Source organism: Rosa chinensis, chromosome 7 (genome assembly GCF_002994745.2).
Source record: "Rosa chinensis cultivar Old Blush chromosome 7, RchiOBHm-V2, whole genome shotgun sequence".
NCBI classification, from domain to species: domain Eukaryota; kingdom Viridiplantae; phylum Streptophyta; class Magnoliopsida; order Rosales; family Rosaceae; genus Rosa; species Rosa chinensis.
Genome location: NC_037094.1, coordinates 34,700,623 through 34,715,681, shown reverse-complemented (window position 1 = coordinate 34,715,681; position 15,059 = coordinate 34,700,623). Strand labels below are relative to the sequence as shown.

Here is a 15,059-nt window from a genome sequence, read left to right as displayed (position 1 = left end):
TGGCCTCACCACACTGCGGAACTTGGAGGTGAAGAGATCTCAAAGTCCCTCCTTCTTAAACCCAATGGTGGTGTGCTAGAAAAACAATAAAAACATCATGAACATATGGCAGTAGAAGTGGGTAAGCATGCAAAGGCGGATTGGGAGGCACTCTGGTGTCATTGGAAGTGACACAACCTGGGCCATCTTCGTTGAAGGATGGTGAATTTTCTTGTGGTGGCCTTGAACATCAACGGTGGTTATTCAATAATAGAGGAAAAATGATCCTAAGATTCACTTTCTCTCTCTTCGGATATGCTTCTCTCTCCCTCAAAATTAAGAACTTGACCATGTTTGCTTGTTGTTATGAGTTTGTGAGATAGTAGTGAGGATTTGAGAGAGGTGAGAAGAGGTGAAAGGGCAGTAAAGCTCTGATAAGCAAAACAATGGTTTACCAAGGAGAATAATCGGGTGCCCAAATCAGATTTGGGGCTGATGGATGTGTTGGGTACCAAGGAAAAATTGTGGATAATTCCCTCGATTGAGCTTGGATGGGTTACCTAGGCTGTGTGGAGATCGATATCGGATAGAGAAAAATAAAAAGGAGACCAATGTCATTATTAACTAGTATCCCATAAACGGTGTCAAATGTTTCTATCATTTTTAGTATGGAACAATTCTTAGGTTCACCCTGAGGGTGAATGAGCAAATTCACCCTCTCTTGCGATTAACGCATAATAACTTTATAATTTTCTAATTCAACCATTCATGTTATATAACGTAATATAAAGATTAGCTCCGTAAAGAATCAATCAAATTGAAGACCTTTTAGTTATTCATTTCTATGAAATACATGGACGGTTCATCATAGTAGTAATAAGTGTTATTAGAACCATCCATTTGTTTGATTCAATTAGATAATTAAACGATTTTCGATTCGATTGATTTTTTACAGAGATGATCTTTATAGGATAATTTAAGATATAGACCGTTGGATTATAAATTTATTAAGTAAAAATATGTTAACCGACAACGGGGGTGAATATGCTGGTTCATCCTGGGGGTGAACCTAAGAATTGTTCTTTTGTATGGTTTATAAGACACAAACTAGGAATGTGGAAGAAAAGGCTTTAGTGGCTTAACCAAATGGACTAGATAAACTCATCTGTCTACACTTGTGCAAACTAATATATATAATCTAACAACTATATGTGTGTGTGTTCAGAACTCAGAGACCTCAGAATATTGGAGGCCTTGTGTGGCACACCACTTAAACCTCCTCATGGTTTCCCGGGTACTATATTGCATTACCAAGATACATTATGCCACCAACCTTTGGATTTCTTGAGAATGAAATGTAGAAGTTCTCAAGAGCGTAGGAGTTGATTCGCTATTGAAATGGTTCTTACATGTTAACGAATGATCTATCACCTTTTATGTAATTGTGAATATTCAAAGACACTAGGCAGGAGAGAAACTTATGAGAGGCCGAGAGTACAATGTTGTTGATGTCGTGCCGTTGTCGTCGTGGCACTACCGTGGACCGTCGAGTAGATTGGGTTTTTCAATTTTAAGATGTTTGGGATTTTAGAGGTCAGTGTTGAGAGAATGAGAGACGAAGTCATTGGAGGTCCACAAGAATTAAAAATAAATAAATATCAGCACCTAGTGCCCAGCATCCATGCTGCCTACCTACGCTTGCACTGCCTAGACGACCGCCGAGGAGCCCAACGCCAAGTGCAATCTCCTGGGCAAAAATCCGAACAGTGACCCTAGGCTTAGCGCCTAGGCGCCACCTAGCCAGTCGCCTAGGCTGTTCTTTATAATAATGCTCAATACATGTAGCAAAGAAAAATGCATCTATGTGCAATTCTGGAGGTGAAGTCAAAAATTATATTTATGTATAAGAGGTAAATACCAAGGATGTCTTAAGTTAAAGAACTATTTGCATCCATAATTTAGGGGTGTTGCATGATTGACATGTAATTAAAATTCCTTAAAATTTCATTACATTCCCTAGGGTTTGTCATTGTTTGATGACCTTTCTCTCAAAGATGAGTCCATTCACACCAATCCCATATCTATATTGTTACGCCCCGCATCGAAATTTACCCAGCCATTTGGACGTTAAACGATTGAAAATCTTCACTTTTACTTTCATTTAGAACTTTTTTTTTTTTTTTTTTTTTGAAAAAAGGGCGGTGCGGCAGCCCTCAAGCCTTGATAGCCTTATATAAAGAAACTGTCGAATACAAGGGGGGACAATGAGCCTAAACCCCTTATTACAATAAGTAGAACATCCTGAAATACTATCCTGAGTCTCTACTAAATGCTTGTACTCAACAAAGCACCAATTAGTAAAGAGCGCTCTACTGGCGACTCTATTTGCTTTAACTGCTTTAACGCAGTGGTGACACAACGGAAAGATAACTTGATCTGCAACCCGACTGCAGCAAAGCATAATTACCATACGCACAGCTTTCCCATCATGATGCCATTGGACACTACAGCCAGTGACACTTGGTTTCACTCTGCTACTAGGAGGCAGCGACCATTTGCAAGTGCAAGGAACTCGCCACCTACCTAGAGAAAAACTGGCACACAAGGTGCAAAGACTGGCACACAGGCCATTGGCTCCAACCAAAACACGATTGGAGCTTATTTCCAACAAAGCAACAAAACTAAGATTCAACAAAACAACAACTGTGAAATAACAACAAACAACACAACCAGAAATGGAAAACCACCAGCAAGGTCCAGAAGCACAAACTCGGCCCATCCACCATCTTCCCCAAGGACCCAACGCAGCAGCCCAGCAGAACCACCCACCAGCACCCGACCACCCCCTTGGGGCGCACCACCGCCGCCCGGCATGCCCACGCCGTCGCACCACCTCACCTCTACGCAGGCCACCTAACACCCCGACCAATGTCCAAATCCAGATCCAGAACTGAGCAAAAACCTCGCCGGGAGATCTAGAACTCAGACGCCGTACCAAATCCAGCCACCGAGGAGACGCCAGAAAACGCCGCCGGATAGCCGCGTCGGCCCTCGGCCACGATCCGGGAGAGACAGATCGACATCGATCTTCCCTCACCGAGATCGATCCCTCACACACCCGCCATGGACCATGCTTCGGCCTAAGGACCCCGCTGCTAAGATTGCCATCCCAGACCAACATCCTCTCTCGGACCGGAACGCAGCGGCTGGAGAGCCAGCGGCGTTCAGCCGGGAGAGAACTCACCAAGCTTTTCTCCTCTCTCTCGCGCGTGAGGCGCGTTCCACTAGGGTCGGCTTGATTTTTTCATTTCAAACATTTAGGGGACCCAAAAGTTGACTTTTTCTTCAGCTCATTGTCTGAGAAAACTTCCTTCATGAAAGTTGTAAAGGACGTTAGGTAAATTTCATGGACATGCGGCACTCTAAAATTGGAATTAGTATGAAAGAGTTATGATCTGAAAAGGGAAAGCTACTATTTCAAAAACCTGCTATAAATAGCAAGTTACTAAGGGTAACTTTCCATTTTAGTACGGAAACCCTAGCTAGAATTCTCTCTAGTGCGACTCGGTTACCGACTCGACCCGAACCTGAGATCTAACGAGTTCTTCACCGTCCAACCTTCCAAAGCCACGTCGCTAGTGCCGTTCGAACCACATCCTCCTCCTCTATAGACTCATGGACGTGGTTCATGCTATCCAACTATGAGGAAAGAGAATCGACGAGAAAACTAGGCACGGTGCCACCAGAAGCAACATGGCTCGATCTCGCTTTTCCAGCAACTTCGAGCCGAGAAGTTACTTGGGCTATGAAGCCCATGTTCCATTGATCATTTCAGTACTAGCCTTATAGCACAAATCAATAAGAGTTGAGAGAATCGACGAGTTAGAATTTCCGGGTGTCAAGGCTTTCGAAGAACTTTTCGATGAATCTAGGCCTAACTGAGCTTGGTTGTAGGTATAAAACTTCTTCCTCTGGTTGACATGAATCGATTGTTGTAAGCAGCTTGTTCCAATTCAGAGTGCAGGGTGGAGGCGCATTGAGCCCACGCGCAGTGTGCCGCCTTCTCTGACCCTCTGCTTTCGCTCGTTAGGTAGAGCTCGACGTTGGGAATGTGTCAATATGATTTTTCATGTCATTGGTGTACGTTTGGTAATTGATCAGAATTTTCGTAGTTTCGAGTTTTCAGATTTCAAATTGTGTGAATCTGACCTTTAGATCGACATCAGTTTTCATTAGATTGTTTGAAGGGTTATTATCCCAAATGGTACCTGAACTATACCTCAATTTTATTGATGGTACTTGAACTTCAATTTTGATCACAACCAGTACCCGAACTTTTCAATTTCATTTTAAATGGTACCTAGAGCCACCTCCAGTCACTATCTGACTAAAAACAGCATGGGAGGCGATCATAGTGATGATTTTTGATGATTTCAAGGGTTGTGATCATATATAGTGATGATTTTTTGGTAATAGACTTGCCTTGAACTTGTTTTTTTATTTTTTATTTTTTCAGATTTGGGTTTTTTGGCCGGAATAGTGACCGAATGTGGCCTTAGGTACCATTTAAAATGAAATCAAAAAGTTTGGGTAATGGTTGTGATCAAAATTGAAATTCAAGTACTATCGATAAAATAGAGGAAAAGTTCAGGTACCATTTGTGATAATAACCCTTGTTTGAATTATCGAGTCAACGTAACTTATGAAGTTTGAGCCTGCTCTAATGGAAATTCGAGCTTTCGACTAATTACAGTTATATGGTTTCGGTTTTGTTATCGTCAATTTATTTTTGTCTCTCAAGATTAGTTTTTCATAATCATCATTTTTGTTCAGGACAATGTGTAGATCGAGCTCGAGGAGGAATTCGACGGACGTATTTCTGTAAGTGGACACATTTTCTTTTAAATAAATTATGCATGTGATATTAATTTTCTAATATTATTTTCGTATTAATTTATATGAAGATATTCATTATGGTTGATTTATCAAGATTTCATGAATTATGCTTTTAATGACTTATTAATTTTTTATGTTGGTTGAGTTGTTATTGATTTTTCTTTCCGAAAGTTCCTTTTATTAATTAATCGAGTTATTCAAATTTTAAGTAATGTTGAGACGATGCCATTGTTTGAGTTAGTGAGATTTCTTTTGGAAAGATATTGATGACTTGAATTTTATGAGTATGTGGTGGATAGGAGGTAAGTATGGGACTAAATTTAGTTTACTCCCTCAAACTTTTGGGCAAACATCAGTTTGGTCACTGATAATGCATGCATGTCACATCTGCTCAGCAGTACCCTCCATGTGATATTCTGGTCAGCAGTATCCTCCAGAATATATTCCGTCGACAGTACCATCTGATGCGTCATCTGAGGCAGTACCCTCCAAATGGCATGAATGGTTAGTCGGCAGTATCTTCTAACTATTACCTTCTAGTAGTCCGGTCGGCAGTACCCTCTAATGGGTCATATGATCGGCAGTATACTTCATATGGCATGAGATGTTAGTCGACAATACCCTCTAGCATCAAATATTTATGTGATGATCTACATTTGATCGGTGATTTAAAAAGGGTCTTATCGAATTTCTATTGCATGCTTAGTTTTTAAGAGATTGAATTTTAGAAAAACATTCTACCTTTATATTTCCCTTTTATTATTCGTTTACTTTTCGTCCACTCACTAACGGTTTTTTAAATACCTTTTCCTAGGCTTTTCAGTTTTTCGTGCCTAATCTGTAGACTAGTTAAGACATAGTGCACCACTTCCACCTTTGTTGTAGGTTACATGTTTAACCTACATGTTCTTGATTTCAATCAATGGTCTAGATTGCTGTAATTGCCAAATTTCAGTTGTAGTAATAATTTTGAGATTGAAGATTTGTGTTTAAGAATTCTTGCAAATTACTTGTAAGAGTTGACTTGTTGAGGAGAGCATGTAAGCTTTTGAAGTTTGAGTTGTTGTTGGCTATTAGAAGTGTTTCTTTTGTCTTCATGGGTTTGAGAAGTCCATTTTTAGGGGTAGTTCTGCCAAACTTTTGGTAAAGTTACTCTTAAGGTGGGTTTGATAAGCGCACTTCGGATTTCAGGGCAAAATCCGGGACAAGTCTTGTCATATATACACAAAGTCCGAGATTGACTATTAGATAAAATGTGAACTTGCTAGCATTTACAAATGTTTGATAGCTCACTCGAACATCGATCCTATGACAAAGAATAGAATATAAGAATTAATTAAGAACCATAAGGTGCAGTTTCATCATTGTAACTTTTTTAACACATCTATTAGGTCACACTTTCGAAAGACGGATGTTCTACTTGCCTTTGTAGCTGTTAACGCAACAACTTATCACGAAAAAATACCTAATTACATGTCACATAAATCACTTAATTTTTAGAGAACATGGTACAAAATCAACACCCTGGGTTTAACCTCATCAAACTCAAAAGATCCTAGGTCGGTAACCTATGATACATCTTTTAGACAGACCTAAAAGGACCACCATAGACTTGGGCATGAGACTGAGAGTTAGTATGTTATACAGTTAATTTCTTTCTTTTTTTATGGTCAAAATATCCAGTTAATTGAAAGAAAGGAAGTAAGAATATAGAAATTACTATAGGGGTGGGCATAAACAGATCTAGAAGTGCAAAACCGGCTAAACCAACCTAAAAATTTGGCTCGGGGACCAAAACCAGACTAAATAATGTAGAAAAAGTGTCATGTCCGATTCAGACCGGATTTTTCCAATTCGGGACTGAATTCAGTCTCTGAACTGACTGAAATAAAAGCGAACCGGCCAAATAATCAATTATTTAATTTTTATTTAAATTATATTAGTTTTTATTTAAATTAATAATATTTTTAATGGTTGTCAAATTCTTATTGGCTAAAATCAGGTTACACATAGAACCTATTGCACCTAATTCCTCTCCTTAAAACAAAACCCTAAACTCTAATTCAACCTCATTTCTCCTCTCATCTCTTTCAGCCTCTCATCTCTCTCGACAACCACTCTCTCACAATTGCCGATCAACGACTACCAACGCCGAGCCTGACCTTCAGCCTTTGATCTGCAATTCTACACAACTCTGCCTACCAACAACGACGACCAACAACGATGAGAGACAACGCCGATCAACCGAAACTGAACCGAGCCGACTTGAAAATTCGGGTCACCCGAATTTTTCGGCCCAACCCATTAACATTCAATTTTCGGTCCTATAATTCAGTCCACCGAAGAATAAGGGTCGGATGCGGTTTTGGCCCAAAAACGATTCAACCCGACCCGCACCCACCCCTTGAAATTAGAAAAAATTAATGTTCTAAAAATCTCTCTGGTCGGCCGCCTCGATTAATTTAAGCAGCACCTAGCTAGATGGGTCAAGATTAAAGAAAATTTTCAAAATATTATTTTTTTTGGGTCAAATACTTAAAAATGACTCTTTATTTTTAAATACTCAATATATATATATACACACACACACATTTTTTGGTGTTTTCAATCAATTATACTACTAAGTATAATTTTTTGTTTTAGTTGCACATATTTATATGTTGTACAATAGCATTCAAATAAAAGAAATAACTGTCTATAAGGCCATAGAACTAAAAATGATATTACAAATAGACTGCAAATACAACATAGATCAACTATAGGAAAATACTTGGGCATACATAACATTGTTTTTTGGAAAGATCCACTGAATGCTAAGGAGCTGTTAATAAAGATTTCCAGTAAGCTTAATAGCTGGAAGAAGGGTACTCTTTCTAGAGCAGGTAAGTTGACTCTAATCAATGCTAGTGTTTCTGGAATACCTAACCATGTTCTTTCCTATTTCAAGTGTCCTACTAAGGTCACCAAGATTATAGATTCTGAAACTCGAAAGTTCTTCTGGGGGCAAGATAATTGCTCCCCCCCTGTAGCTTGGAGGCATATTTGTAAGCCTAAAAAACTTGGTGGGCTTGGTATTCGACCGGCAGCTTATTTTAATAACGCTGCCCTTGCAAAATTAGGTTGGAAGATAATCTCTGATAATAATAACTGGTGGGTTGATATTGTTCGCAGGAAATACCTCCGAAAGCACTCTTTTTTTGACCAAAAGCCTAGAGCTAATCACTCTATGGCCTGGAGAGGAATTCTAAATAGCAAACATATTCTAACTGAGGGTATGCGGTGGATTATAGGTAATGGAATGACGGTGAAATTTTGGACTTTTAATTAGGCCTATCAATTCCCTCTGTTTAATCTCTTGCCTCAGACTCTTACAAACTCTATTGATCTAAGTGAGAATGTTAGTGATTATATTATGAATGGTTGCTGGAATATTGCAAAACTAAATCTAGTTTTACCTCCTGAGGTGGTTAATCATATCGCTGGTATACCGTTGCCGACTTCCTTTATTTCAGATGAATTTGTTTGGGGCCCTTCCCCTAATAGTAATTTTACAATAAAATCTGCTACTTGGATGCAATGTGATTGGTCTTCTCCTGTGGAGAGAGGCAAAATTCTGAATAATATCTGGAAATTGTGTATCCCACCTAAGGCTAAAAATTTTTCCTGGCTTTTGACAAGGAAGAGGCTGAAAACAAGATCTAGGATTGCCCGTTTTAATCCTGACGTTATTGCATCTTGCCTTTTTGCTGCACTGGGGTTGAGGATATAAACCACCTCTTTCTCTCTTGCCCCTTTGCTGCAAAAGTTTGGCAGGCTGCTGGGTTGAATATTCAGGATATTACCTGTTTTGATGACTGGTTCCTTTCTTGGTTTGAGTCTGGTTTTTGTAAGCAAACTACTGAGAATAGGATGTTAATTTGTTGGATAATCTGGGAAGCCAGAAATAATTTGATTTTCAGACAAAAAACAACACCCCCTTCTGCTGTTGTTTTTTCGTCTGCCATTACAGGAAATGATTATAGATTGTTGAACCGGTGTCCTACACAACAACATAGTTCTTATCCATCCAACATCAGATGGGTGCCCCCTCCTGAAGGTTTCTTCAAGCTTAACTTTGATGGTTCCGTTATCAAAAATTCTTCTATTGCTACCGGGTTCATCATTAGAGACCATGAAGGTTCTCCAGTATTTGCTAGCTCAAGGAATTTGGGAATTGCCTCTATACCTATTGCTGAAGGACATGCTCTCTGAGATGGCCTCTATCATGCCTATCTCCTCGACTGTAAGAAGATTATGGTAGAAGGAGATTCTAAGCTACTAATTGATGTTGTTAAGAAGAATAATTTGCTGCCTTGGCGCCTCAAAACTTCGGTAAGAGACATCCTCAATCTGGCAGCCACCTTTAATGACATCTGTTTCGACCATATTCCCCGTGAGGCTAACTTTGTGGCTGATCCAATTGCAAATCAAGGTCATCGACAGAAGAACCCAGTTACTTGGAAAGAGAAGCTCCCTTTATCTGCCCTCTCAGCGTTCAATTTCGATAAGTTTAGCTTTGATTGTAGTAGAGGTTTTTCGTTGTAACTTCCTTTCCCTCTTTTAAAAAAAAAAAAAAAACTGTCTATAGGGCCTGCCTAAATCAAGTGCCTCATCACCATCCGCCTACTCTCTAGTGATTTTTAAAACATTGGAAAAGAGATCTTGGCTAAAAAGATACCATCATTTTGCCAGATGAACTCTGCAAGAACTTTGTAATCAACGTGTAAAGGGCAAGGCCACTAGAAAAAGAAAATAATAAAACAACGATAGAGGCTACTTAGCTAGCTAGCTTGTTCTTGAATATTGTGAAGTAATCAAATAATAATTAACAACAAAACAAAACGATGAGCAAGCACCAACTAGTTTATTTCTTCAATTTAATGTAGTCTAATGCTATCTCCTCCTGGATGCTGGTTGCGTCAATATTCACTCGCAAAACAAACGCCTGCACCGGTATACATACCCAAATACGGTGGTCGTACTGATGAACATATGCACTAGTGTTCTAACTTTTCTGCTTCGATCAATAATTTGATATTGGCCAAGCAGCTAATCAGCTAGAGTAAAAAACCTTACGGTCAACCACATAAATTTACATACGATCTAGGAGACTGTACTGTAAAACTGCGAGTTCATACACTTCATCATATTGCCTCAGCAAATGCAACAAGTAAAAAGATGAAAGGAAACATTTCCTCACCTGCACGTATTTTTCAAAAACCTATCCTTTCACAGTTTCAACAAATTATCATAGAAGCTGCAATTTTTTCTGGGAATTTGAAGTTAGTTAGAGAAAGACAGATGTAGGGTTCATTTGTTAATGCAGTCTGCATGCAGTAGGCATGTTTTAACGTGCAAATATTTTTAACTGCCCTTCAACACATTACTGTAATTAATTACGTTTTGTAACTGACTGAACACGAAACAAAGAACGTTCATTTTCAACAAGTAATTTCGTACTTTTTAGTTTCTACTGTAACGTCTAGTCAGAAAATTACTGCAAGTTTTAAGAAGACCGGTAAGATTGACAGTCTTTCTTTGCATTGTTTCTCGGAACTCATCAGTTCTTTCATTCTAGGGTTCCTTTTTTTCTTTTCTTTTTTTTTTTCTTTTCGACAGGAGTGAGACCAAGTAGCTGCGAGAGTGAAGAAGGCTCTCCAAGTTCTCAATAACTTTTTTCTATGTTAAGTAATAAGCAGAAAATTAATCAAGTCAAAGAATCTTAAAAAGGTACACCACATGCAACACAAACAACTATCGGGAGTTTGGGTAAGGCAACTAATCAAGTGACTGCATGAAGTTTAGAATATATACTTCAAGACTCTCTTTTAAAAGAAAACTAAGCAGGTTTTTACTCCCTGATAAGCTAAGCTAATGTCTATACCCATTTATGATCTCTTTGATTTCCTTGAAATATTTGTAAAGAACAATTCTTAGGTTCACCCCTAGGGTGAAGTAGCATATTCACCCCTATTGTTGATTAACATACTTTTACTTAATAAATTTATAGTCCAACGGTGCATATCTTAAATTAGTATTTAAAGATCATCTCTGTAAAAAATCAATCGAATTGAAAATCGTTTAATTATCTAATTGAACTAAACAAATAGATGGTTCTAACAACACTTACTACTATTATGATGAACCGTCCATGTATTTCATAGAAATAAAAAACTAAAAGGTCTTCAATTTGATTGATTTTTTACAAAGCTAATCTTTGTATTACGTTATACAACATAAATTTATTAAGTAAAAGTATGTTAATCAACAATGAGGATGAATATGTTTGTTCACCCTACGGGTGAACCAAAGAATTGTCCTTTGACAAAAAGATATTTAAATGGGAAAAATTTTGGGCCGGATTAATATGTTTATAATCTTAGTTTTATCTAACAAATATTGTTTTTAGTATAAACTCTACATCGAATAGATGATCAAATGATCTCCAATTTGGCCCTTTTTTTTCACAAAAGTGGTTCCTCAAAACAAACTTAGAAGATGTAAAGTTGCGATGAATGAGTTGTATTGTAAGTTGTCCTATAAGAGATGCTCTAGTGTTTCTAAAAATAAGATATTCTCTCTAGAAGTAAACTCAATTTCATCAAGTAGTTTGGTCATTAGTTTAGCCAAGGAAAACAAGGAATCTCTTATATTATCAACACAATCCAAACCAATATGAATATACAAATATATGTACAATATTATGTTTTCTATCCTGCAAAGTACGAGCATTGAATAATAGATGGAAATGTAAAGAGATGACCAACAAATATTGTTTTTATTTTTTACCAATGAGGGTGAAACTTATGAACTCTCTACAACACTTTGTTGAACTAACATTTCTTATCACAAATATTATTCAGCTATGCATATCTAATTACAGGAAATTCACTTATAATGTAGATAAGTTCTATAGAATTACACATCAACTATCCATGCTACCAGTTTTCATCAATGCATTTCTAATTAAATGTTCATATTATATATTTTATACACATAATTGAAGATTAAACATTCCTCATATTCAATTAATTTGGCAACAAAAACTGAATAACACAATTTATATATGATCGATAATGAAGTATTAGTGGTTTCAGAGGTAAAAGAGTCATGAAATTGATTGATAAAACCCTAGAAACTTGACATCAGCAGTTTACCACAATATACAACTATCATTTATAGAACTGTCTGACGATATTAATGAAGAAAGTACTCGGGAAAGAACTCTGATAATCTATAATCAACTTACTGACCTTGTTCTTCCTGTGACTGAAAAGTACTAAACCAAAGCCTCAGTGAATATGGAGCGAAGGAGCTTAATTTTCCCTTGGATCCAAGAAATTTGTTGAATCTGATGGCATACCTCGCTTCATTTTTGCTCAAAGATCGATCCTCTCATGCATATATATGTCTTATTCCAAAACACCAAACATTCACTCTCACTCAAACCACGTAGCACTAAAACGGAGGCCGCGGATGAGTAGCTCCGCCGCTACCCCACCCGTACAAATCAGTTCCCGAAAACGCCGGATAGCTCCCCGCCCCCATGTTCCCTCCCAGATTAAAGAGACCGCCGCTGCTTCCCTCACCAAGCTGCTGATGTTGTCCTCCACCACCACCACCACCACCTGTCACTCCTGAAGATTGTGAAGCCGTCGGTTGCTGGACTTGTAACCCACCACCGCCCGCTGCCTCTTCCTCCTCCAATGGCAGCCTCTCAAACACCGCATTCGCAAACGACGCAGCCATCAAAACAACCGGCCCCGAAGCCAGTAGTGGGCCCACCACGCTGCCCCCAACCACCTGACCCTGCCCGCCCGCCAGGAAAATCGACAGTCCCCCGGAGCCCGGGGGGCCGGAGGCGGAAGCACCGTCCCCGAGAGCGAAAGTATTTCGAACCTCCCGTGGAGAGTGACCACGCTCCCCACGGGCGCCGCCGGCTGACGCAAGGTGACGTTAGCGACGGTGCCGGTGCCGCTGAGCACGCACACTCCCCTCCCCTCCGCCTCGCGTAGTGGGACACGCTCTCCACCACGTCTGTCCCGGCAGAAACCTCCAGCACGTGCGAGCGGAGCGCGTTGGGGCTGTCGCGCGTCACAATGATCGGCGGCTTCGGCTTGTTCTTTGACCCCGCCGGACGCCCCCGCGGACGACGTCCTGAACCCCCACCGCTACCGCCACCGCCGCCTCCGGAACTTGTGGCGGCGGTGTCGGACTCGATCTTGTGTTCTTGGTCTCCTTCGGGCGAGTCTTCTTGCTGTTGAGAATCGGAAGAAGGTTGAGGTTGTTGTTGCTGCGGCGGAACAGAGATGGACGGTGACGGTGGTCTCTGGAGGTGCAGTTCGGGACGGAAGAGTTGCATATATTCTGATCTGCCATTGTACCCCGCCATCGCCACATCTATTCTCTCCCACCACTTATTTGCCAGCTTTCTTTATATAACTATATAAATATATATCTCTCAACTACAAGTACGAACCGAGTCTCGATCGAGTTGTCTGAGACTCATCGGTTACAAATGTTCTCGATCAGATTCATACAGGTGCTTGCTCCTTGTCGCTGTGCACAGTCTTCTATGCTGGTCAAACAACAGCCAAACCAACAGTGACAGTTACAGAACCCAAAAAAGACCAGCTCCTTATTTTCCAAATAAAGCTGAGAGCTATACGTAGGCCGGCTAAGCAGATAGATAGCACTTGAATTCAACTAGCTAGTACAGCCTAGAAGAGCAGATCCCTTTAGTGCTGCTTGTTTGGGTTACTTTCTGCAACCAGGTCAGATAAGCCAGCCGTAAAATCTAAACCAAAGCTCGGAAACTTGAGCTGCGGTCTCCCTGAGAATTAGATCTTGAATGAGATCAAGGGATCGAAACGATATTATTTTTAAAACAGAAAGAGGAAGAGTTGGTCACTTAACGATCAAATAAGTTGGTGAGCTGTGGACTGTGGAAAGAACAAAAGAAATAATCAAAATGAAATTCGTCTGAGGAATCGACGCAATTTAAATGCTGAACTTGGAGCGCTGTGTGTGTGTGTCTGTGTTTATGAATGAGTTCATGATGTGAGAAAGAGAGAGATACGAGAGTTTTGTGGAGGAAATGGTGGAAAAGCGTGCGGTAAAAGCAGGATTCAAGCAATTACCAAGACAAAACAAGGACACATTGTTACTACTACGCGCTAACTCATGGCGCGTGCCCATTTATCATATATATCCCTTTTGCTCGAGAACTTTTTTTTTTCTGTTTTTTTTTTCACGGACAAGTTCATTAAAATAGGGTACAAACTAAATCATATAATATTTTTTGTCTAAAGAATAGGATCATATGTACATTTGTAAATACACACACACAAAGAACAAAGAGCAAAACTACAAGAGGGGCCCAAATAAGGGCAAGTACAAAGAAAGCAATAAAGCCCAACCAACAAAAAAAGCCCAGCCCACCTAAAAGCCCAAGCCGAGAAACTGTCGAAACAGAAGCAGACGTTGCTGGAGAAACAAGGCAGCGTCCAAGAAACATAAAGATCCAAACAACCAAATCACTAAAACACACCATAGAGGCCAGAGCGCAACGCCAGAAGCTATCAACGCTCCGACTGTCACGAGGCGGTCAAAAATGATCAACCACTGAAAAAGAGTCGTTGAAGGAGGAGATCAACATCGAGGAGTCTCGTTGCTTGGTCAAGGTCATCAGGTGACCATCATGGCTAACACTATCAAAGGTAACGCTCAAAAGAGCAACAGTGATAATGGTTGAAGACGTTGGTTGAACTACGGAGGCGATGGTGTAAAAAAGCATGCAAATGTAGAGATCGACCATTGGAGGTAGAGTAAAACTGTAGAAAGTGAATAAGGAAACGAACGAAGGTGAGGGAGGAACAAGATGGAGAAATCAGAGGTATCAGAAAATGACATGATAGGCTAGAAGGACAAGGCAGTAAAGGAAAAGTCGAAGAAAGTGGCAAGAAGTCCCAGATATGGGATGGGACCTAGAGAAAATTGCTAGAAGGGGAAGAGAAGAAAGCTAGCAACTCTCAAGGGGAATAGAGGCATGTTCTTTTTTTTTTATTTTTTTGTTTTTGAATAAAGGGTGGTGCGGCTGCCCTCAAGCCTTCATTAATTAAACTGTCGAATACAAGAAGGGGACA

General features: G+C 39.8%; 1 protein-coding gene across 1 annotated transcript; it reads right to left on the bottom strand.

The window, feature by feature from the left end:
• Positions 1–11,946: 11,946 nt before the first annotated feature.
• Positions 11,947–14,045, bottom strand: LOC112180309 (AT-hook motif nuclear-localized protein 25-like). Its single transcript, XM_040510118.1, is given in 4 exon segments — positions 11,947–12,776; positions 12,779–12,916; positions 12,919–13,747; positions 13,831–14,045. Coding segments are annotated over 3 exon segments (930 nt in total). The 5' UTR covers positions 13,307–13,747; positions 13,831–14,045; the 3' UTR covers positions 11,947–12,372.
• Between the last annotated feature and the right edge of the window lie 1,014 nt (positions 14,046–15,059).